The 24,023-nt window shown below is 42.5% G+C and overlaps 1 protein-coding gene across 2 annotated transcripts in view; it reads left to right on the top strand.

Annotated features, from left to right (window-relative positions):
- ltbp1 (latent transforming growth factor beta binding protein 1) overlaps positions 1-24,023 on the top strand; it is a 193,250-nt gene that overhangs the window by 104,694 nt on the left and 64,533 nt on the right. For both annotated transcript variants that reach the window (XM_080741091.1, XM_080741090.1), the window contains exons 11-17: positions 6,794-6,961; positions 10,225-10,398; positions 13,093-13,115; positions 14,195-14,297; positions 14,903-14,989; positions 18,816-18,941; positions 20,211-20,336. In XM_080741091.1, the coding sequence (XP_080597217.1) occupies positions 6,794-6,961; positions 10,225-10,398; positions 13,093-13,115; positions 14,195-14,297; positions 14,903-14,989; positions 18,816-18,941; positions 20,211-20,336 (807 nt within the window). The remainder of the gene's footprint in view (positions 1-6,793; positions 6,962-10,224; positions 10,399-13,092; positions 13,116-14,194; positions 14,298-14,902; positions 14,990-18,815; positions 18,942-20,210; positions 20,337-24,023) is intronic.

The following is a 24,023-nucleotide window of genomic DNA, read 5'->3' as shown; positions in this document are numbered from 1 at the left end:
CTACAGATTCCTCCTTTCACACATACATCGCTGCATTTCCCCCCTACATTCCTAGCTGCTTTCCCTGAACGTATTGTACTTGCACGATGTAAAATTAAACAAAACAATAATTTAATGCTATGACGCGAATTACATCATAGTACGTCCATTATAAACCTTCCGGCCGAAACACAGACTTACAAATTGTTCCACGCTGCAGTGTACTGATGAGTGTAGTAGGCCTACTGTGTCCCCTGGTGGCAGGACAGTGTAGTGCAGACATTATGATCTTTCCCAGTACGGGACAGTAGATTATACACTCCAACTTTAAAACAGTTCTGTGTCTTCAATGACTATGATCAAATGTGAGCGCCCGTCAGGGCGCGATTTCTAACGCGGCCGCGAATTTCTAGTCGCAATTATTCGAGGTAATTGCAATTATTTTGCATAATCGTCATAATCGATTCCATTTTGAGAAACGTTAACATAGTTACAAACACAAACACTTGTAGATCGGCTATTTCCACTATCAATGTTCTTTTTTAAGTATAAAATTGTCAAATATGTCAGTAATTTCTTTATATTTAAGTTATGTGTCATGATTGCCATGTGCAACTTCAAAGCCTAAAAGCCAAACAGAAATGTAATTGTCAACGACAAATACACAATTAAATCGTTAATCGCAATTATTTGAGTGACGATTAATCGTCATGTAAAATGTCATAATCGTGACAGCCCTAGTACAAGTGCAGTACTTGAGTAAATGTACTTAGTCACTTTAATGGCCACGTGTCTCCTGGCTATATCCTCTATTTATCTGGCTGCTAATGATCACAGCCATTCATCACCACGTTGGCCATGACTCCAAGGAGCTCAGCATCCAGCTTGTCCTCACATGGAGATGGGAGACATGGGAAATTAATCAGAGACAGCCCACCATTGTGTGTCTCACCCCCCCCCCAATCTTATTTAGATCAATCTTATTTAGATACCCCTCTATGAACATGGACAGGTTTACCCATTTAAGCCTAGAATTATTGAATGCTTTAACAATTGAAAAATAGCAGATATACAAGCTCACAGCGCGCTGCAAGCTTGTAGATCTGCTATTTTTGAAAAAGTCGTGAAAATGTGTGCAAATCTTTGAATGTATGTGTTTTCAAAGCGAACCTTTGTAACTCAAATTTTGCTTCTTGGTGGTCCCTGGAACTAAATATTTTGAGATGGGTGTCCGTGGCCAAATAAATATCATTTTGGGGGTCCTTCACATGAAAAGGTTTGAGAACCACTGACATAGTAGTCTCTCAAGAACAGACTAACTGAGCTCCAGTTAAGTGAAAAGGACCTTTTCTTTGACGATGGCTAGCCAGATTGCTGACAAACCTTAGAAGGATTCAAAAGACACTTATAGAATCATGTCAAAATTCGAATTTTCACGATTTTTCAAAAATAGCAGTCTACAAGCATTATCCGTTCCAGCATGTTATCACAACTAGCCCTTACCCGTTCAAAGATATGAGCGCCGAAATGATGTGCAGTGTGTGGGTTATGGGATGTGCACTGTGCACACAGTATATGAGGGATGGAAAGTAACTTTAACTGGTGCTTAGATGATAATATGTAGGAGCATCAATGTAAGAAATACCTGTTTCGTTTACTGGCTATAGAGATACTGTGTACCGATCTGCATTCTTTTTTACACTGATGATTGTGCCGTCAAACGATGAAACTATATGGAATCTGGGGGTCCCTGCTTCATCTCTCTCTCAGCTAAGGGCTCCTTGCCTGAAAACGTTGAAGACCCCTGCTCTAGACAGTAGTGAGCCATCTCTACCTCTGACCTACTGGCTTTGTCCTTGGGGGCTTCTCCCACCCATCTCTCTCTCTCTCTCTCTCTCTCTCTCTCTCTCTCTCTCTCTCTCTCTCTCTCTCTCTGTCTCTAACCTTATACTGTATAATATGTTCACGGAGTGTGTATGCTTCTTATCAGCACTGCCCTACTACTTGCCATGCACCACGGTAGTTCAGATAGAAGGTAGTGGGGTATACATTCACTTAAGGTCAATGACCTTTGTGTTACAAAAAAAGACAAGAAAAGGGGGATCTTCTTGCTCAGGGTATCCAAATCAGCCCTTGTACAAAGGTCTCTCGATAGAATAACGGGCATAAGATTGTCTTCTAATGTTTATTTATTTTTATAGTAATATTGATACAAATATGGGGGGAAAAAAGGGATTCGATTTGCTGTTGAACCCTCCATTGTCTCAAGCACTGCCTTGGATTGTCTTGGAATGTCACTTTAATAGTAACCAATCTGAAGTCCAGGCATGTGGACACATAGGCATCAAAGGGGGCTTGAGCCCCTGCCCTTGTATCCATCTGTAAAAGGTGCCCTCTCCAGACCATGAATGCAGTTTTTACTATCCTGAAATAAATGCAAATGCCACCCTCTCCATGCCATAGCTGTAGGCAGCATTCAAGAGAATTGCCTTGTCCAAACTCTCCTGAACTTGAATGCAGCATCTTATGTTGAAATAATTGCCCTCTCTGTGTAGAAATCCATGCCGTTACGCCACATCTCCAGTATTTACTTGATTATGCTTAGTTCAATGAGGTATCAAGTACCGAAAATAGCCGACCTCCTAGCAGCGCGGCGCGTTGTGAGCTTGGAGGTCTGCTATTTTCGATATTTTCACCAAAAGGCCCTTTTAGAAATGTCAGCATCTGCCTCTCTAACATTCTCTGCACGTCCCTGCTGAAGTCATTATTATGCTCTAATACGAACCATGTCGTGGAATGAGTCATCACTCTCAGCCTCCCAGGCTGCTGCGAGAGCACACTACGAGTGCAGACTAATAAAAGAATGCTTTCCATGTGTGGTGCTGCGTCAAATGGCATTTAACTCTCAAATACCTGGAACGCGCCCGAGTCGCGTTAGATTTTAACCACTTTAACCATTATTTTATGCTTTAACTTTAGAAAAATAGCAGATATACAAGCTCACAGCTGCGAGCTTGTAGATCTGCTATTTTTGAAAAATCGTGAAAATGTGTGCAAGTCTTTGAATATCTTTGACCCGATCTTTGACACGACTTCTAAATCCTTCCTCTAAATCATGCTGTTCTCAAACCTTTTCATGTCAAGGACCCCCAAAATTACAGGTATTTGGCCGCGGACCCCCCATCTCAAAATATGTTGTTCCAGGGACCACCCAGAAGTAAATATTTAGTTACAAATGTTCGCTTTTAAGTAGATTTATTCAAAGACTTGCAAAAAAAAATCATGATTTTTCTTTCTTATGTATATTTGTATTGGTATTTTATTTATACTTATATATATTTGTTGTTGTTGATTACATGCTGTTTAAAATAAAAATAAAAATATTTGAATGACAAAAAAAAAAAAATAGCAGATCTACAAGCTCGCAGCGCGGCACTTGTATATCTGCTATTTTTCAATAGTTAAAGCAGTCAATAATCCTAGGCCTAAATGGGTTAACCTTCTTTTATCACGTTGCGACACATCCGTACAGTAACTGTGAAACTATTTCTGGGAGTGCAATGTCCACATTTTGGTTAAAAATAAAACATAATTCGAGCACTTGAAATTCCATAGTGTGGTTCAGCTCCTAATATGGTAGGCCCTGGGTGTCCGTTCAAATTCCAACACATTCCACCAGTATCTTGTTATGGAGAACAGAGTGGCGGGTCATCTAACCCAGGGGTTCTCAAGCTTTTCCATGGCAAGGGGACCTCCGCCCCCAATAGACATACTGTAGTTTGCTGTCCCCTATATTGCGAAGTGTTTTTTGTCAAAGAAAACACAAATGAAAAAAGATAAAATATTTACAAGCTCACAACTTGTCACAGTGCAACATATAGCAAAATAAAATCATTCACACTGGCCGATCCAAAGACACAATCTACCATTCTTTTTCAATGGAATCCAGTGACATGAAGATATAAAGATACATATCGTCACTGTCGGGCAGACACCTCGTATCTCCAAGTTTCAAATTTGTTTGTTTTTTGCCAAGTAAAGCCCTGCTTCATCATACAAGGCCGTCGCACAAAAGTAGTGAAAACAGCAGATCTACAAGCACACAACGCCTCGCGGTGCGAGGCATTGTGTGCTTGTAGATGGGCTGTTTTCATATAGTTTATATCATGTTTTAAATGATCATTTCAAAACGAACGGTTACAAGGTTTCCACCCGACAACGACGATATTATGATGTGTGCAGCGGCTACAAAGCTACAGAAAAGTTGAACTGGCTTCAACTTGCAGCTACAAATATGCCACGTCACTTTGTATCTTTTGTATCTGCCAGTGTGAACGTACCATTAAAAACGTGCCCTTCCCCTCCTTGTTTTTTGTTTGTTTTGGTGTTGTAGTTTTTAATTGAGCCCTGGTACTGTGACTGAGAGAGGCAGGTCTGTCTGCCCCAGCTCCAGTAGTTAAGTGGCAGGAAGACTGTGATGTCCTAATTGGGGGTTTTGGCTGGGCTCCATCGCTGGCATGGATATGGCTGGAGCAGGGGCTCTGGGGTGAGGGCTGAGACAGGGTACAGGGTCCCTGGGGGAAGGGGGATCGGGGAGGGGTGACATAGGACTGGACTAGAGGAAAGGGAACAGAGTATATGGAGCATGATTGTTGCTTGTCATGGCCGATTTCCCGTGACTGTCCGAGTCTTGAGGTTTGAGACACAGCGGCGCCATCACAATTGTTATTGAGGAGTTGAGGGACAGGGATTACTGTTTGTGTGTGCGTGCGTGTTTGTGTGTGTGTGTGTGTGTGTGTGTGTGTGTGTGTGTGTGTGTGTGTGTGTGTGTGTGTGTGTGTGTGTGTGTGTGTGTGTGTGTGTGTGTGTGTGTGTGTGTGTGTGTGTGTGTGTGTGTGTGTGTGTGTGTGTGCGCGCGCTGTACTTGATAGCATGTGTGAGTGTGTACTCATGTAGTCATCAAGTGCATCCGCACTTCCCCTCCCTCGCAGGAACACACACACACACACACACACACACACACACACACACACACACACACACACACACACACACACACACACACACATACTTTAACATAATCAAGAGAAACCTTAGAACAGTTTCTGTCTGTTTTGACAATATCATTGCACACACAAGCTGCCCATGGGGGCTAAATGTTAGCCGACGTGAAGACACTGGAACAGGTTTCAACAACATTTTGTTCTCTCTTCTCATTATTATTCGGTGGTAAAATATGGACATCAAAGCCAAATTTATGCTTCAGCAAAAAAAAAGTGTCATGTGACAGCTGTAGTATTTTCGACAGAAAAAAGTGTCATTTTTGTCAACACTTCTTTGCTTATGGTCAAGCACATTTAGGCCTAACCATCGTCCAGCACATCCGTCCAGGGACCCCTTAGCTGAGAGAGAAATGAAGCAGGGACCCCCACTGTGTTTCTTATCAAATTGTGTTGCAGATTAAACTGTTTCATAGATTTCATAGACTTGTTTGAAAGCACTATCATGGTTTTGTGTTGGGCCGGATTCATGTTAAACTTAAGTGTATTTTCTGACAGTCAACCTCAAAGCTTGTAGAAAAGCTTGTTTTCCCTCTACATCAAACCTCTTTATCGACAATAGCCCACAGCGCCTTTCGTGCTGTAGATCTGACATTTTTGGCTAGATCTCCTATTTTTTCCAAGTGGTTAACGTAAAAAAATAAATAAAAAACATTCCTATCACACAAAGATTTGACGGCCCCCCCTGTAGCAGCTCTGAGTACTCCCTAGGGGTCCCGGACCCCGATCCAAAGAAATAACTTCTCTTTCTGTAAAGGTTTAGTTGTTGACAGAATGAATCCTAGTCAACAAACAACAGGACAGGTCGGTTTTTTCTGAGCTTCCGCACAGCTGCAAATAACTAACAGGTGGGGTCCCGACCATATAGAGTTGAGAACCACCACAGGTTGGTGATATAGAGTTGAGAACCACTACAGGTTGAGAACCACTGCCATAGTGCAGTGCTACTGTATGTTCTACAGTGCCAGTTGATTCTGAGGATATAACGATCTGTGTTCCCTTTGGTGCCTGTCATGCCACATTGCTACTGTATGTGCTATAGTGCCAGTTGATTCTGAGGACCTTCAGAGCTGATGTAACCCCCTGGTGATGTGTAACACTGAGCTCTGCTGCATGCCTTTGTTCAAGCCAGCAAATGACTATTCAGTAGTGCATGCTCTATTGGCATGAAACCCCTCTTTTCCCCAGTTTTTCCGCTTAGAAGACCTTTTGTCTTTGTTACGTATTCTGTGTATGTGTGTGATACGCATGAGTGTGGGTGTGTGCACACAAGAGTTTTGTATAAGGTTTTCACTAGTTTAATGTTGTCCACTTCTCCTTCTTAGCTCGAAACACCCCAAATCCAATCCAATTGAAAATACGATCGACTATCACTGAAATATTTCCCATATTCTTCCAGCACTTTTAAATGTCGTTGTAGGCACGCAGTAGAATCCAGAGTGGTTTACCTCTGGACAGTGTAAAAATCCTAAATTTTTTACAAGAGTCACGTTAAAACTCTGGATCCGACTGTGCATGCGTTATAGGAGAACTCCGCTCTGTGTTGTGGGTTTTGCAGGTGGGGAAAAGGGAGGGTTGCTTTGGTGAAGGGGACTTCTTTATTTCTTTCTCTTTCTCTTCCCTCCCTCCCTCCATCCATGTACGTGTCACCTCCACTCTGGCGCACCTCCTTCTCCCTCCTCCCCCTCCCATCCTCCGCCGCCTCCTCCTCCTCCTCCTCCTCCTCCTCCTCCTCCTCCTGCACTCCTCCTCAGCTGACACGCCTGCCGTCCAAGAGGAGAAAGGGGCTTGTTTCCGTTTGGTGAGCTCTGGGAGGCAGTGCTTGCATCCGGTGTCTGCTCAGCTCAGCAAACAGCTGTGCTGCTGCAGCGTGGGCAAGGCCTGGGGCCCACGCTGTGACAAATGCCCCCTCCCAGGAACAGGTAAGGTCACCCCACCATACCCTAATCCCAGTGTTTCTCAAATGGGGGTACTTGTACCCCTAGGGGTACGCGGAGGTACTGCAGGGGGTACTCAAGAAAATGCTCCCAAAAAAGACAAATAGAAGTATAACTCATGAGTCATGATAATATTATTCATAGTTAAATGATTAACTACAATTGAAGTAGGAGGGGGAAAAACATTTACTTTCATGTGATAACTGAAATTACATTGTAGCAGGTAACTGGGATGTGTTTAAAGTTGTTGAAAATAAAGGGGAGTTACCGTTTGAAACTCTTATTTGTGATGCTATATTTTTAAAAGCATCATATTCCACTAGTTAATAGTTAATAGCAGTTTTATAAGAAAAATGTTGTCGGGTAAAGGGGGTACTTGGATAGCCAAAAAAAATTGAGAAACACTGCAATCAGACATCAGGTCACCCAAACATACCCTATCAGACATCAGGTTACCCCACCATACCCTATCAGACATCAGACATCAGCCATGACGGACTATAGCAGGGGTGGGCAACTTTGATGATGGAGAGCTTTGCACATTCACTCCAGTGGGCCACATTGCATATTGCTACTGTCGAGCAAAAACCTCTCATCTCCAGTAAGAGTAGCGAAAAATAGCTGATCTACAAGCTGAGCTTGTAGAAGCGTTGGGTGTTTGTAGATCTGCTAAGATTTTAATACATTTCATATATGATACCTTGTGATAATGAGTACTTTTACTTTTAGTACTTAGTATATTTTGATGCCAATACTTAGTATAGTAAACACAATATATATATAGTATTTCTACATTGCAGTATTGATACTTACTTAAGTAAGCAAATATTCAGTACTTTTTCCACCACTGTGGTGTCACACAAACAGAAATAGCTGATCTACAGAAGAATAAATGAAGCATTGTAGGAACCAATACTCAATACTGGTAGTCAATGCATTTGACCATTGCTTTATGTACTGTATCTCTCTGAGAAAAACTCTTCTGTCCCCAGTAGTCTGTACAGTACACCTTCTGTCTGCATGAGTTTCACTGCTTTGCTGAGTAGTTGCTTTTAGTGTTTTAGACTGTTTTTTTTTTCTTCCTCTTTTGTTTTTAAAGCCTTCACTACAACCACTTCACTATAATTCTCCTCACAAAAATGCATTATGGTCATTTACGGTTTTACTGCTGCTTATCCTTTACATATATACTTAATAACTTATTTATTTGTTTATTTTGAGACAACAGCATATCTGCGTGCTCCACGGTAACACAATACAAACAGTGCGTTTGTTTGCTGTTTCTCCACACTTAGAATTACACTGGAAAATACCTGTGTTTATAAATGAAACCAAGCCAAGAATTCTATTACGCAAGGCAACTCGGGGTTGGCACTAGCAAACACCTTGTTAAACACATTATTGTGTATCATTATTTTATGCTTTAACTATTGAAAAACAGCAGATATACAAGCTCACAGCGCGGCACCGAGTGCCGCGCTGCGAGCTTGTAGATCTGCTATTTTTTACTCTGTACAACGTTTCTCTGTGGCCTGAGACATGAGTTCAATTGGTAACACTGGTTGTGTGATCATCAGGGATAACATATGGTTGTTGTCGGGTGGAAACCTTGTATGTCAAAAAACTTTCGTTTTGTATTTATCATTTTAAAAATGATTTAAAATAGCTGATCTACAAGCACATGCAAGGCCTTGTGCGCTTGTAGATCTGCTGTTTTCACTAGTTTTGTACGACAGTCTTGTATTATGAAGCAGGACTTTACTTTTGAAACACATTTGAAACTCGGAGGTACAAGGTTTCAGCCCGACAGTGACAATATGCCCCTGGTTACCAGTTACCTTGGATATATTAGCAAGGCTGGTCTAAATCAGTGGTTCTCAACCTGTGGGTCAGGACCATCAAAAGTAATCAACAAACTATACTATAAAAACTGGTGAAACATTGGCTAACTTGTCAAAACATATAAGGAAGAGGCAAACATTGTGAAAATAGTTTGACAATATTTATCTGTGGAACTGAGTGAAACTAAATTGAATATCCAAACTATAATTCCAAGTGCTTGTCAGGATGGGGGTCCCCAGTTCAAATATGATTATTTTGGGGGGTCACGGCCTGAACAGGTTGAGAACCACCGGTCTAAATGAGCATTCAGAAGATAAATGATTGCAAATGAAAAGGTCAAGTCGATTAACAAGGCCTTGCTATAATTCCAGGGGGTTGCTAATTCTTCTTGGGTTGCCCAGTGTGATACCGTAAGCTGTGTGGGAGGAAGCTTGGCTTCAGTATGCCTTCTGTTGCTGCCCTTTTTTCTCAGAACGGGCCTTGTGAGCAAGATTCAGAAGTGTTATAAAAGTAAATGAGAGACATATGTATTGCATGCTCCAGTGGCAAACTGTAACAGACAGCCTGGATTAGTGGGTTGTGTCTAACATTGATATGATGGGCAGCTGCATTACAAATTCAGTGTCTTCCCATTTTGTGTGCCATTTGTCATTATTAACAGAATAATGTGATGTGCTTTCTTATTATGCATCTACAGTGTTTTTTTTTATTGCCACCAGTGCCTTTGTGGTTCTTATCAAATTCCCAAATTACCTGACAATTTATTTTATCGTGCAGAAAACGCGCTTTTGTCGGTGAAGATTGGCAGAGCTCATTCTAGATAACTGTAAAAATGTGTTCCACTGAAGTATGCTGATATGAAAAGAGCAGGGGTAAAAGGTGAATCACTTTGAAGGCAACAGTTTGTGCAGTTTTTATTGCTCCGCGAATGAATAGAGAAGCCTCGATGTTCTTCCTCCTCACGTAATCTTGTCAGGTCCTTTCATAAGACGCTACAGTAGTTTACAAAGATGAGCCCAGAGGGTGACGTCAGCCCTGTCAAAGAATTCACTGTGACACGGTCTTGTCCTGCTGAGATAAGAGCTGCAAAGGAGAGAACGCAGAGTCTTAGCCAGGCTGCACAACACATCATTTTAATCAGATTTAGCACCAAATAGGCTATTCTTCACAATGTTCTAAGACTAAAATAACCTCATCCTCTAGTTACCGTGTCATTTCTCTCCAGGGGGTTTCTCACAGATCTGGGAAATGTTGTACTAATCACTTTCACTATGGAGTCTATTTTTGGCGTTATAGGTTTGGAGAAATTTTTCAAGATTTTGAAAAGTTGCATAAATAGCCTAAGCTCACAATGCTTGAATTTGTTATTAAAGTACATGTTCTTTTTTATTTTTATTATCATGTAGCTAAGTTCAAAGAGATCTGTCCTGGAGGGATGGGCTACACTGTTCTGCCCAAGCCGCCCGTCAACAAACCGATCATCACCTATCCAGAACCTGTGATAACAACCGCCCCCCAGCCTCTGCCCACGCCAGAGAGACCAGTGGAGGCTTTTGGGAACCCAGAGGTGGTTATACCAGGTGAGTTAATGACAGCCACCATGTGTTTATTTATTCTATCATCATCATATGTTTTTACATCAAACCTCATCGGTTCATAGAGGCGGCTGGATTACAGTGTTTTCGACTATCTTCAACCTCAAAAGCTCACATCCCATTACTTCCCATCACATTCTTAATCTCGTGCAGCCAGACGATCGTAGATCTCCACCAACAGATTCGTCTGACGTCCAAATTCAATGTGCAGTTTTGCTAAAGCTGGGTGGAAACAATTCTGAGATTTAAAGAATTAATCATTAAATAATAATTAAATTGAAAACAAAAGTTGGTCCTTCATATATTGGCATGGTATCAGGATTTGCTTCCAATAGGTTTGTTAGCAGACGTTTTCTCCGCTGTTCTGTTCTGTTCTGTTTTAGCCTCTACACCAGGGTTCCCCAATTAGTTTTCCCCAAGCCTCGAATCATGTCTAGCGTACCAAGCCGAAGGCCACAATATTGCAAGGGGCGACGGTGGCGTTCCCGCTACTCCAGCGACTGCGACAGTTCAGATATCGTCGTTGTCGGGTGAAAATCTTGTATGTCCAAAACCATTCGTTTTGCATTTATCATTTTGAAAATGATTTAAACTAGTGAAAACAGCCGATCTACAAGCTGTTTTCTGATCTGCTGTTTTCACTACTTTTGTGCGACGGCCTTGTATGATTTTACGAGATTTCCACCCGACAACGACGATATACTAGTGTTGTTGCTGCCCTTATACCACCATTATTACTGGGGTTGGTGTGGGCAGACAGTAGCCCCCCGCGTGGCCCGCGGGCCGCCTATTGGGGAACCCTGCTCTACACTGATCTGTTCTAGTCCCTACATTGAATCTAGATCTAGATTTTCAAGTTGGATCTCCAAACATCCGGCTACACAAGATGAATTACATTCTATCACATTCCTCCCCCAGTAACTATCAAACAAACAAACAACAAATTCAGGCTACAGCAGTGGTTCTCAAAAATTGTTTCCGGTTTTCCTGAGTGTATAGAAATGGAGCCAAATGGACCCTGGACGGGTCATACCAAACTGGGGGTCCTTGAAATTAAAAGGTTTGAGAGCCACCGGGATAGAGCAAGAGAAAAAGAACCTTCACTCTCTGTTATTATTCAGGACATGCTTGGCAACCGCTGAGGGGAAAGAGAGACTTGGCACGGCGCGAGCCAAAGGCAGACAGAGTCCAAATTGCCGCTAAGCTTCTCTGGAGCGCAGGAGAGCCACGGATCCCGCGCACGGCGGACAGGCCTCGAAAAAACAATCTGACAGAAAGCCTACTGCCCAAACCTGTGTAGATTATCCAATTTAGGCCCTAGAATTATTGAATGCTTTAACCAGTGAAAAATAGCAGATATACAAACTCACAGCGCGGCACCGAGTGCCGCGCTGCGAGCTTGTAGATCTGCTATTTTTGAAAAAAGTCGTAAAAATGTGTGCAAATCTTTGAATATCTCATTTTTTAAAGTGAACATTTGTAACTCAAATATTTGCTTCTGGGGGGTCCCTGATACTAAATATTTTGAGATGTGGGTCCGTGGCCAAATACATATCATTTTGGGGGTCCTTCACATGAAAAAGTTTGAAAACCACTAGTAGTCTCTCAAGAACAGACTAACTGAGCTCCAGTTGTGTGAAAAGGACCTTTTCTTTGACAATGGCCGGCCAGATTGCTGACATAGAAACATAGGTTTTTTTCCAAAAACCTTAGAAGGATTCAAAAGACACTTATAGAATCGGGTCAAAATTCTAATTTTCACGACTTTTCAAAAATAGCAGATCTACAAGCTCGCAGCGCGGCACTCGGTGCCGTGCTGTGAGCTTGTATATCTGCTATTTTTCAATAGTTAAAGCATAAAATAATGATAGTATATATAGTGTACCCGTTCTGAATGGGTTATTGTTTGGATGCCACGAGTGGCTAATGTGGCGCCTGGCACCCTGACATGTTGGCATCTTGGCACAGCAGAGCTGAGAGAGGGAGGATGACAGGAAGGCTTCTTTTTTTATATCCTCAGAGTTATGCCTCAGACTTTAACCTGCCCTGTGGTCTGGGTCCAGTTGTATTATCTCTACAAGCAGGTAACATACAAACCTTAGGAACACCCTTGTTTGTTGAGAATATTCGCCCTGCTTGTTACGAAAAGATTACACCAAATGCAAATGTGCTCTTATTGTGCCTGAATAGACATTAGTCTCGCGTGGCCAGACTGTAGACTCCGCGATTTGCAAATGCTCCCGTCTGGGGGACGGAAGTTCTTATGAGTGCCCGGTTAAAGCGGAAGTGAATCCTCCTCCCCACTTTTGTTTCATTTTCAACATCGCGCACATTTATCCTAATATAAATAAAAATCATTTAAGCATATTTAGCTTGCTGCTTTTAAAATATTTTTAATATATTGTCATGAACGGAAATGCCAGCTTCCATTTCTCGCCGTTACAGGAGTTGTAGTTCCAGACTCTATATAGCATTCAGAGATTGTGGAATAGTTGTCTGGCTCCGCGAGACTAGAACAGACATTATGCTGTACTTGGAAACCCAATGAAACAACTGCAATACATTGCAAATGATGTGTTCAAATATTCTCACTCTTTTTTTTTTCTTCATTTTTATATAAAGCCTTTTTTTAATATAAAACTTGGTTTCATTTCACCTTTTGTGTTTTCCTGTGGTCAGTAGCTACAGCTGCACCTGAGCAGGTAGGTTGTTTCCCACAGTAATGGCAGCTTGCATGCACAGAGATGCTCCTCATGGTGTCTCCAAGTGGCCTTCAAGAGTCATGGCATCGCATCTGCATGAAGTCAGCAACACCGCTGCATGACTTTGAGCCGCTCGAGACGGGGCTGCCAATCTCATAAAACATAGTTTTACTATTTGCAAATTGCTACTGAGTAATTGTTCTTTCTTTGTGCTTTGATGCAACCCTCTTATTAAATATACTTATGTGTACTAAATGAGCAAGACAATTTTCATAAAATGGTCTGCTTACGGCGCACATGTCTGGTCTCAGTCTTTTGGACGCTGTGTGCCGAGGTCGCACCAAATTCTGGGACCTGGGTACAAGGATTCACTGCGGGGCCCCCCATGAATGTTCTTCATAGGGGGAGGGGGTTTAACCCATTTAGACTGGGAACGCATTAGTACGCATTATTTTGTGCTTTAACTGGTGAGAAATAGCAGATATACAAGCTCATAGCGCGGCACTCTGTGTCACGCTGTGAGCTTGTACAGTATATCTGCTATTTTTCAATAGCTAAAGTATAAAATAATTAAGGCCCCTCCACCTTGGGCCCTAGTAACTCAGTCCCACCTTTCCCCCCTTGCGAGGCGCTCACCATTGACAATGAACCTGGACTGAACAAAGAGATTTAAATCTATGCAGAACCAATTGCCCTTTTTTGCTTTCCGTCCTTGCTCCGTTTAAATGTTGCACTCAGTTGCTATGCAAGCCAAATGCTACTTTGCTTACTGTTGCAATGTCTGTAACGCGTGGCAGTATCGCCTGCTTCATACTGAGTTGTGCATGGGCGCCGCAAACCACAAATAGCCGATATGCAAGCTCACAACGCGTCACAGCGGCACGCGCTGTGAGCTTGTAAATCGTCTATTTTCGGTGGGTGACTTCCCGCGTGCGAGTCGGTATAACTCAGGCTTATCAGCGCGCTGTGCCGTGCCGCAAAGCCAAAAGCTCACACAGCTATACTTACACATGGCACACGTTTTTTCAAACCGCCCCTTTGTCCTTGATGGCCATATTGTTTGTCTCTTGTCATTGAAGGAGCTGGTAGTTCCTGTGGTTAGTGATAGGCCTGTATTTGAACCTATCCAGCCCCAGCTCTCTCCTGGTGTGTCTACTGTCAGAATGGAGGCAGCTTTCCCAGGTGTCAATCTCAATCCCCTCCTTTCTTCTCTTTATCTCCTTGTGTTTCTGAAAGATTTATTTTGCTTTTGCAGTCCTTTATTTTATTTTATTAAAAGTGGTACCATTATTGTTATGTTTATATTCATGGCTGTTTCATTTTGGTTCATTCATTAGTACATATCGTCGTTGTCGGGTGAAAACCTTGTATGTCCAAAACCGTTCGTTTTGCATTTATAATTTTAAAAATGATTTAAACTAGTGAAAACAGCCGATCTACAAGCACACAACGCGTTGAGTGCTTGTAGATCTGCTGTTTTCACTACTTTTGTGCGACGGCCTTGTATGATGAAGCAGGGCATTACTTTGCGACAGAACGTACACATTTGAAACTTGGAGATACAAGGTTTCCACCTGACAACGACGATATTGTACAACATCTATGACTGTTTTTGCCTCTTGTTTTTGCATTTACCAAAACTATATCGTCTTCTCATAACAGTGGATAGCTATTTTGGACTTTACATCTGTGGATTCATCATAATGACCACCTAATGGACCTAAATAAATGGATGTATAGTATTGCATCCCTTCAACTCTCTCTCTGCTTATGTCTATGTTTCACAGAGGTCTTTGAAAGAGCCTCACCGCCCGCCCCAGTAGAGATCCTTCCATCCAATGCAGGCCAGGACATCGCCCCCACACAGTCAGCAGGTTAGATACCACTGTAACGATGCCTCTTCTCTTCTCTTCTCTTCTCTTCTCTTCTCTTCTCTTCTCTTCTCTTCTCTTCTCTTCTCTTCTCCTATTTTGTGTTATTCTATTCAATTCATCGCTGGCATTTGATTACACACATTTGTGAACAGGTGAATGCAGTTGATAAATTAGAACTGTGTAACCATCCTTGTACATGGCACTCAACGCGCGCGCACGCACACGCACACACACAAATCATGAATGAATGAATGAACTGACACATGCGGAACAGGCGGACAGATGCTAGATTCATAAATACCCACACTCATTTCTGTCACTCGCCCATTAAGTGTCTTTCATTTGTATTTAACCCCTCCTCTGCATTCCTGACAGGTCAGGTGTATTTATAGAGTGATAAGAGTCACTTACACAGTAAAGCACCATGCCAGCCTCTCCGCCTCCCACCTCCTGGCTTTGTCCTTGGGGATTCTCTCTCTCTCTCTCTCTCTCTCTCTCTCTCTCTCTCTCTCTCTCTCTCTCTCTCTCTCTGCGCTTTTTTCAGGGAATATTTTCAGTCTTGCTATATTTGGCAATCCCATATTGCCTTGAAGCCATTATTGCAGCTCGCTGTAGGCCCACATTCTGAGTGTAGATAGTCAGACATCGTCATTATGGGTGTACGATGATGATGATTATGATGATGTTTATGATTATTGTTTTAGGTTATTGCTGTGTTTTTTGAATGGGAACTGATCGAGGTTATTTCTAAGCAACCTCTGCTGCTGACACCCACCTGTTTTTATTCTGGTGCTCTGGGCATAGAATCCAGGGGACCTCAAAGAGAGAGAGAGGCAGAGAGACAGAGAGAGACAGGGAGAGAGAGAGACAGAGAGGGGGGGGGGGATCAGCAAGGATATGTTGGCATGTACTGTACCACTAAAAAAAATCAAACCTACCAGAGCTATTTTCATGCGTTCCAAGCCCACAACCTCTTGTGCATGAATGTATTAGTTTTCTTCATACCCCCTCCAGTATGACGTGTGTGCGTGCGCGGCATGTATCAGAGTGTTTCCTTGTCATATCCTGCCGTCCTGGAAAGCTGACACCATATTAAAAGGCCACATCAATGTTATGAGTCCAGCTGATGACAGACACTCTCTAAATGAAGCTGCATAATTGCCTCTCTCCATCTCTCTCTTTTTTTAATCACCCCGTCACCCTTGCCACACAATAACACAGAAGGATCTCCAACGTGCCTCCCTGCTTGCTAATTATTGTCCGTTTTCTTTTAAGTGGCTGCTTTTGTGAAGCTCAAACAATAGCCCGATTGTAGTAAAACGACTTCAAGTGTTTGAATAGGCCAGCTTGGTATTGTTGTTGCAGTTTAAGTACCTTCTCAAGTGCAGTGGTTTTGTGTCTTTTGTCAGGTGTATAGCCATCGCTTAGCCCTGTTGAGTCTTTGTTTGATGCAACTATTATGCCATTAAGACCTGAAGCCCATTCTACAAATTCTTTCTAAATCCTAACAGTTTTCTGAAAAACATCAGTGGTTCTCAAAGTTTTTCATGTCAACGTCCCCCCCAATTATATGTATTTGGTCGCAGACCCCCATCTCAAAATGTTTGGTTCCAGTGACCCCCAGAAGTAAGGATTTGAGTAAAAAATATATATACAGTATATACAGTATATATTCAAATCGAGATTTAAAAAAAATAACAGATCTACAAGCTCTCCCTGCCACACTACAAGCTTGTATATCTGCTATTTTTTGAATAGCCAAAGTATAAAATAATACTTTTTAGCTCAAATCTAATGGGTTAAATTGTACCAAATACAAATGCAAACTCTGGAGGGCTATTTTTAATTTGGAGTCATTTGCAACCATTGGACTGACACTACTCCAGAATCACACAGTACAAGCTTTGATTTCATGGAAACACAATTCATTAATTCATTCATTCATTCATTCATTCATTCATTCATCCATTCATTATTTCATTCCTTCGTTATTTCATCTCTGCGTAATTTAAAGAACGCAATGAGATCCAGCAGCTCTGCATTCTTAAGTGTTGAGTGTGTCGTGTTTACAGTGATCTTAAAGAACATAAACTACTTGGGAGAAAAACACTTAATCTCTGAATAATAAATAGTCTGGATGATTACATGGAGGGATGACAAGCATGCAATGCTGTTTGTTTGACTGTGGCTGGGGCTGCTTGATGTGGTCATACCACATCCAACCATTTTCCACAACTGTATTTTCAAGCAAGGTTCCCAAAGTCTTCTTTTCCTTTTTAGGAAAGAAGGGCACAGTTAGCCTTTAACTTTGTGTTAGAGAAAAATAACATTATATCACTTTATTTCATTAACCCATTTAGACCTAGGATTATTTACTGCTTTAACTATTGAAAAGTGCCGCGCTGCGAGCTTGTAGATCTGCTATTTTTGAAAAATCATGAGTTTTCTTTGCAAGTCTTTGAATATATCTATTTAAAAGCGAACATTTGTAACTCAAATATTTGCTTCAGGGTGGTCCCTGGAACAACATATTTTGAGATGGGGGTCCGAGGCCAAATACCTGTAATTTTGGGGGTCCTTGACATGTAAAAGTTTGAGAACAACATGATTTAGAAGAAGGATTTAGAAGTCGGGTCAAAGATCGGGTCAAAGATATTCAAAGACTTGCACACATTTTCACGATATTTCAAAAATAGCAGATCTACAAGCTCGCAGCGCGCACTCGGTGCCGCGCTGTGAGCTTGTATATCTGCTGTTTTTCAATTAGTTTAGCATAAAATAATGGTTAAAGTGGTTTAAAATCTAATGCGACTCGGCGGCGTTCCAGGTATTTGAGAGTTAAATAAAATAAAGAAAACAGCATGCTGTTTTGCTCTAAGCGGGCGGGGAAGGTCGAACCACTAACAAAGAAATACTTGGGGGAGACGTACAGTAATGTATTGTTAATATGCTCTCGAGTCTGCTGACATTTTGACTGCCGTTTTCCCACTCCGCGCCGTAATTCTTCAGTAATATATTCATAATGCCTTGACACGACGCCATGTGCTCGAGCTCGCCACTCGCCAATCTATCACTGTTGGCTTAGCGGCGCTCGGAGCGCCAAGTCCTAAATGGCTCAAACCTTCCCCTTTCGGCTGTCGAGATAGACTCGAGCTCTCCCAAACTTTATGGAAAAAGAGAACTTCCTGCACATTTCTTATGTGCATTTATATAGACATCATGGAGCCTGTCTGTGGTATAGGAACAGTTTCCCCAGGAGCTGACCTCTGTCAAAACACGGCTGATGAATTCATCTGAATGTAAGAACGCTCTTGTCACACGGAGGGCATACGGTAGCTGCATGTGTTTTTTGCTGAAAAGAGTGTACGATTTTCATGAGACATCACATGGGGGGCGAAGGACAAGCCATATGAAAGTGGACATCAGTACGCAAAATATACATGTGCTAAAATAAATAAAAATGAGGCAAAATATCACAGTATCTTGTGCAAGTGAGAGACATCATTTGTAGCGGATATAGAAATATCACAGTATCTTGTGCAAGTGAGCGTATATCTATTTGGATAGATTGTTGCCAATATTTTAGCTTACAGTTATAGTAATGCATCATCATTGTACATTTCTTCTCTCTCTGTTTCTCATATTGCTTTCTCTCTCTCTCTCTCTCTCTCTCTCTCTCTCTCTCTCTCTCTCTCTCTCTCTTTCTCCTCTTTCTCTCTCTCCCTCCAAACCCCCCTCCCCTCTCTCTCCTCTCCTCTCTCTCTCTCTCTCTCATCTCTCTCTCTCTCTCTCTCTCTCTCTCTCTCTCTCTCTCTCTCTCGGCTAGAGGTTGATGAGTGTCAGATCAACCCTCACATCTGTGGCCAAGGGGTTTGTTACAACACGGCCGAGGGCTACACCTGTCACTGTGACGAGGGACACCGTCTGGATGACAGCCACAACACCTGTGTAGGTGAGGAGGCCGAGAGAGAGAGAGAGAGAGAGAGAGAGAGAGAGAGAGAGAGAGAGAGAGAGAGAGAGAGAGAGAGAGAGAGAGAGAGAGAGAGAGAGAGTCCACTCCACTTCATTACTTGAGCTCGGTGATGGAATAAGTACTCTCATTTTGTGCTTATAATTAAAAGTATCAAGGCCCTATTGTAGAAATATAGTCTGTTACACGTTTGGTACCGGTATATCCAAAAGGTACTTGAGTAAAAGTACAAAAGTAGTGGCATCAAAATATACTTAAAGTACCAAAATTGAAAGTACTTGACTACTCGTCATTATGTAGAAAGTCCCATTTCACGTTTCAAGTTTTCAAATGTGTAGAATGTATAAAAGTCCTTTAAAAATACCAGATCTACAAGCTCACAGCTATTTTCAAAATGTGCTCTGGCCTTCGAGGCAAGTATTCACAGCAGTCCATATATGGAGATAAGGACGTCGTACACGTGTCAAAAATCCATAGACTCCACCATGTCACATGAGACTGGGGACCCTGATCAGCAAAGTATGTAGGGTTTAATTGTTAAACCTGCCTTGCACACACTGAAATGCTATTTGGATCTAGCTGACAGAAGAAGTTAGCTTTACATTTTACAAAAGCACATGTGCGTACTGAGCACTAGCTATTCAAACAGAAGTCAAACTGCTGCAGTACCAATTACAAAACAATGATTTGATCAGAGAGTCTTATTTGCGGAAAACTTGCAGGGTCCAGATAGAGTTAGAGCAATAATAATGCCCCTGAAATTTGATCATGCCAGCCCTATTGGATTCCCAGCATGATATAAAGCAAGCTGTCAATATCCATTTCCTCAAACTTTATTGAGTCAAGTATTTCAGGACATATTGTGTATTGTGGAATACAATAAAAGTTGTCATTTTAAAATATCACGAATATCATAAATACATTAGTAAGATAAGTGACAACTTAAGGCCGTGTTGCGAGCTTGTAGATCTGCTATTTTAGATTTTTCTTAAGTCACATTTCACACACATGCTCGCATGCACGCTAGCACAGTAGCACACACACACACACACACACACACACACACACACACACACACACACACACACACACACACACACCGTGTATCCCCGAAGCATTTTTGTCCTTGCCAATTGTGTGTGTGTGTGTGTGTGTGTGTGTGTGTGTGTGTGTGTGTGTGTGTGTGTGTGTGTGTGTGTGTGTGTGTGTGTGTGTGTGTGTGTGTGTGTGTGTGTGTGTGTGTGTGTGCAGATGTTGATGAGTGTGTGGAGAGCCCGTCGCTGTGTTTCCGGGGCCGCTGTAGGAACACCCCCGGCGGCTTCCACTGTGTGTGCCAGAGGGGCTTCCAGAGCGATGAGGAGGGCACCAGTTGTGCAGGTAAACACTCAAGCACACACACACACACACACACACACACACACACACACACACACACACACACACACACACACACACACACAAACACACACATACACACAACAACACATTGTAAGCTTGCAGATCTGCTATTTCTGTTATTTTTGGAAAATGTATGAGGGAACATGTTTCAACATGGAAATGATTATGACGATTATGCAGATGAATTACGATTATCTCAAATAATTACAATTAGATGATTGTTTTGTAATAATTGTGACAGGCCTATTTGCCTGTTTCTATTACAACGTGCACACGTTCACTCGCTCGCTTTCTCAACACTGCATGTGAGTACGCACGTGCACGCATGCACGCACGAACGCACAGGCACACACACACACACACACACACACACACACACACACACACACACACACACACACACACCATATAATCTGAATCCTCTTCATCTATCGGCACATCATACTGTAGATTTACAGTTTAAAACAGTGGGTGAAATATGTGCAAACTCAGTAGTTTTTGTCATTTCCAGAAAGAGAAAGAAGAGCTGGGGACAGGGTGCGCAATGGGAGAAAAAAAATCTAAATGTACACATATATATGTACTGTACATGAGAGTTTAGATAGGGGTCTTCAATGTTTTCAGGCCAAGGACGCCCACCTTTTCATAGATTCCATATAGTTTCATCGTTTGACAGCACAATCATCAGTGTATTTTGGATTCGTGTCAATTTGTGTTTTTGAGCGGTGGTCACACCGTCTCCATAGCGTGGCCGTGTGTGTAGGTATGTTTGTTTGTTAGTTAGTTTGTTTGTATGTGGGTGGGTGGGTCTGTATGTAGCCTCAAGCCTGTGTAGTACCTTTTCTGACCACGCATGTTAAGGGAGGGGCGCTGTTGTCCAGGCCACACACACACACACACACACACACACACACACACACACACACACACACACACACACACACACAGGGGGGGGGGGGGGGGGGGGAACCACCGCTCAGTTCACACGGGTGTGATTTTTTTATATTTAACACTTGAACCGTCAACACTTAACTCAATTAGCGCCGATCCCGAGAATACTCGTGAAAAATACTCGAGTAGCACATGGTGCCGATCCCGAGTATACTCGTGAAAAGTACTCTATTACTGTAACGGCGGTTCTCCTACCCTGTTGGTGCGTGGAAGGTCCTGACACGATCGCCCTCGCCGATTCAACATCATCACGGATCCACGAGCACAAAATAGTAATCCCATAACATTGAGGCAGACGGGGAATCTCATCTTTAATGTCCATTATCTCTAACCAACACTTTCAAAGGGAGGATGGCAGTAGATTCTCGCTTATATAACACATGTTGAAAAGCACCGATCCGCCATTACACAACAGTATGTTGATGACGAGCGATTCCGGTGAATGACGTGATGACGTCAAACCGGAAGTGTTTACGCTATGGACTTCTGGCCTTCAAAATAAGACAACGGTTGTGGATGCAGCCTGCGGGAGGCACGCTGGACATTTTAATCCGTTAATTTCTGGAGCACTAAATGAGTTAATAAACTTGACCTTTCAATCTGTACTTAGTCTGCTCTTTTTCCCCTCTACACCAAACCTCTTTGCCTAAAATAGCCGAGCTTGTAGATCTGCTATTTTTGGCTAAAGTTCTCAGGAAAAAAAGGTTTCTATCACACAAAGATTTGGAGGACCCCCTGTAGTAACTCTTAGGACCCCAGAGTGGTCCTGGACCCCCTTTGAAGACCCTTGGTTTAGACATAAGGTGTATGAGCATACTGTAGCAGCTGCAATGTATAATTGTCAGCTTGCTGGTCGTTTGTTGTTGAAAAAGAATCCCCAGAGGATGTTTAATCACTGAGGCGAAGAAGAGCTGATTAATGATCCTGAGGGGGGTTATTTCTAAACAACTACCAGCAGGCTGACAATTATCCCGCTTATTACATGGCTACTTAATAAACAAATTAATACATGTACCCAAAAGTAACAACAAAACCAATATTTCCTTGCTTACGGTAACAAAAGTGTTCCATAAGTGTTGCGCTGGCCGTCTGACCCAGTGCAACTCAGTCGCCTCGGAATATATATACAGTACATGGATCTCTATGTATGGGTACCAGAAGTCTCCATATATGGGTAACTGGTCCGATATACATCACTGGCCAGACGGCCAAGACATGGCACGACCTCGCCCTTTAGGGTGAGGTGGCTTGTCGCCCTGAGGCGTCTTACTAGTAAATAATAGACATTAAGGTGCAAGAAGACTAGTATCCACTTCTACTTGAGATAAGGTGCAGAGTATCAGCACGTGTTCAACCACATGGTCCACAAAAGGCCACTTTCACTGGTATAATCCACAGGTACTGTACTGTAGGTGGAAAAGCAAAAGTCCAAGACCAGCCTGGTGACAGGCGGTGGTCATGCCCGTCAGAGGTAGTACATATGGATAACATGCAACACATACTTATGTGCATATTCTAAAATTACAAATTTAACATTGGCCAAATTGTCAAATATTAGAGGCAGAGATTGTGAAAATAGCTGATCTACATGCTCACAACGCCTCGCGTTGCGAGGCGTTGTGAGCATGTAGATCTGCTATTTTCACCCCATTTGCACGTGTGCGAGCGCATACAGCAGTCATAGGATGCCTTCAACACATGCTGTGGAACCTGGAATTATGATTTTCTCATTTGGCTGTTTTCAGTTTTCCTTCCCAACTTTCTTTCAATTCATTTCCCCCCAGTTTGATTCCTGCGTCCTGAGAGATGAACGGCCCTGACTGAACACCACTTACAAAACAGCTTTAAGTAACAGTACAGCACACATAGGAAATATTCTGCTGCGATTTGTCTCGAATCTCGATACATTTAGAACCAGGAGTCGATAGCCACCCGTTCCAATTGTCTGTTCCACGTTCTGTTAGCCTAGTTCCAGACCCCGAATCGCTAGCCACACCCCTTTAATTTTTTTGTTTTAATGGAGTGAAACGAAATGTCAATTCAGGCTGAGTGTCAGGCTAACGTTCTGTCATTCCGAAGGTGAAGCCGTTCTAACCAGAGGAATACTAGCTGAATTATAGCTACTAGAAGCTGGGCCGCCCTTCGGGCGGCCCAGCGTCTAGTCGGCGACCTGGCCAACTCGGGAACGATGTAAATAGAGAATGAATGCCCCGCCCTTTAATGCAAACCCCATTATACCTGTTGTCATAGGACCTGTTTTGACCATCTGTTTGCCTGTGTCCATTTATGCCCATATATGGAGATATCTGTATCTGTCTGTCTGTCGGCGTCCATTTTATGTCCATATATGGAGATCACTGCAGATATAGTTCTGGGTCCATTTTATGCCCATATGCCCATATATGGAGATATCTGTCTATTTGCGTCCATTTTATGCCTGCCCCACCCTTTAATGCAAACCCCAATATACCTGTTGTCATAGGACCCGTTTTGACCATCTGTTAGCCTTTGTCCCCACCCTTTAATGCAAACCCCAATATACCTGTTGTCATAGGACCCGTTTTGACCATCTGTTTGCCTTCTGTTAGCCTTTGTCCCCACCCTTTAATGCAAACCCCAATATACCTGTTGTCATGTTGGCGACCTGGCCAACTCGGGAACGATGTAAATAGAGAATGAATGCCCCGCCCTTTAATGCAAACCCCATTATACCTG

Source organism: Nannobrachium achirus, assembly GCF_963921795.1.
Source record: "Nannobrachium achirus genome assembly, chromosome: 13".
Taxonomy (NCBI): Eukaryota; Metazoa; Chordata; class Actinopteri; order Myctophiformes; family Myctophidae; genus Nannobrachium; species Nannobrachium achirus.
Note: the sequence above shows the minus strand (reverse complement) of the source record. Positions and strands in the feature narration are given on the sequence as shown.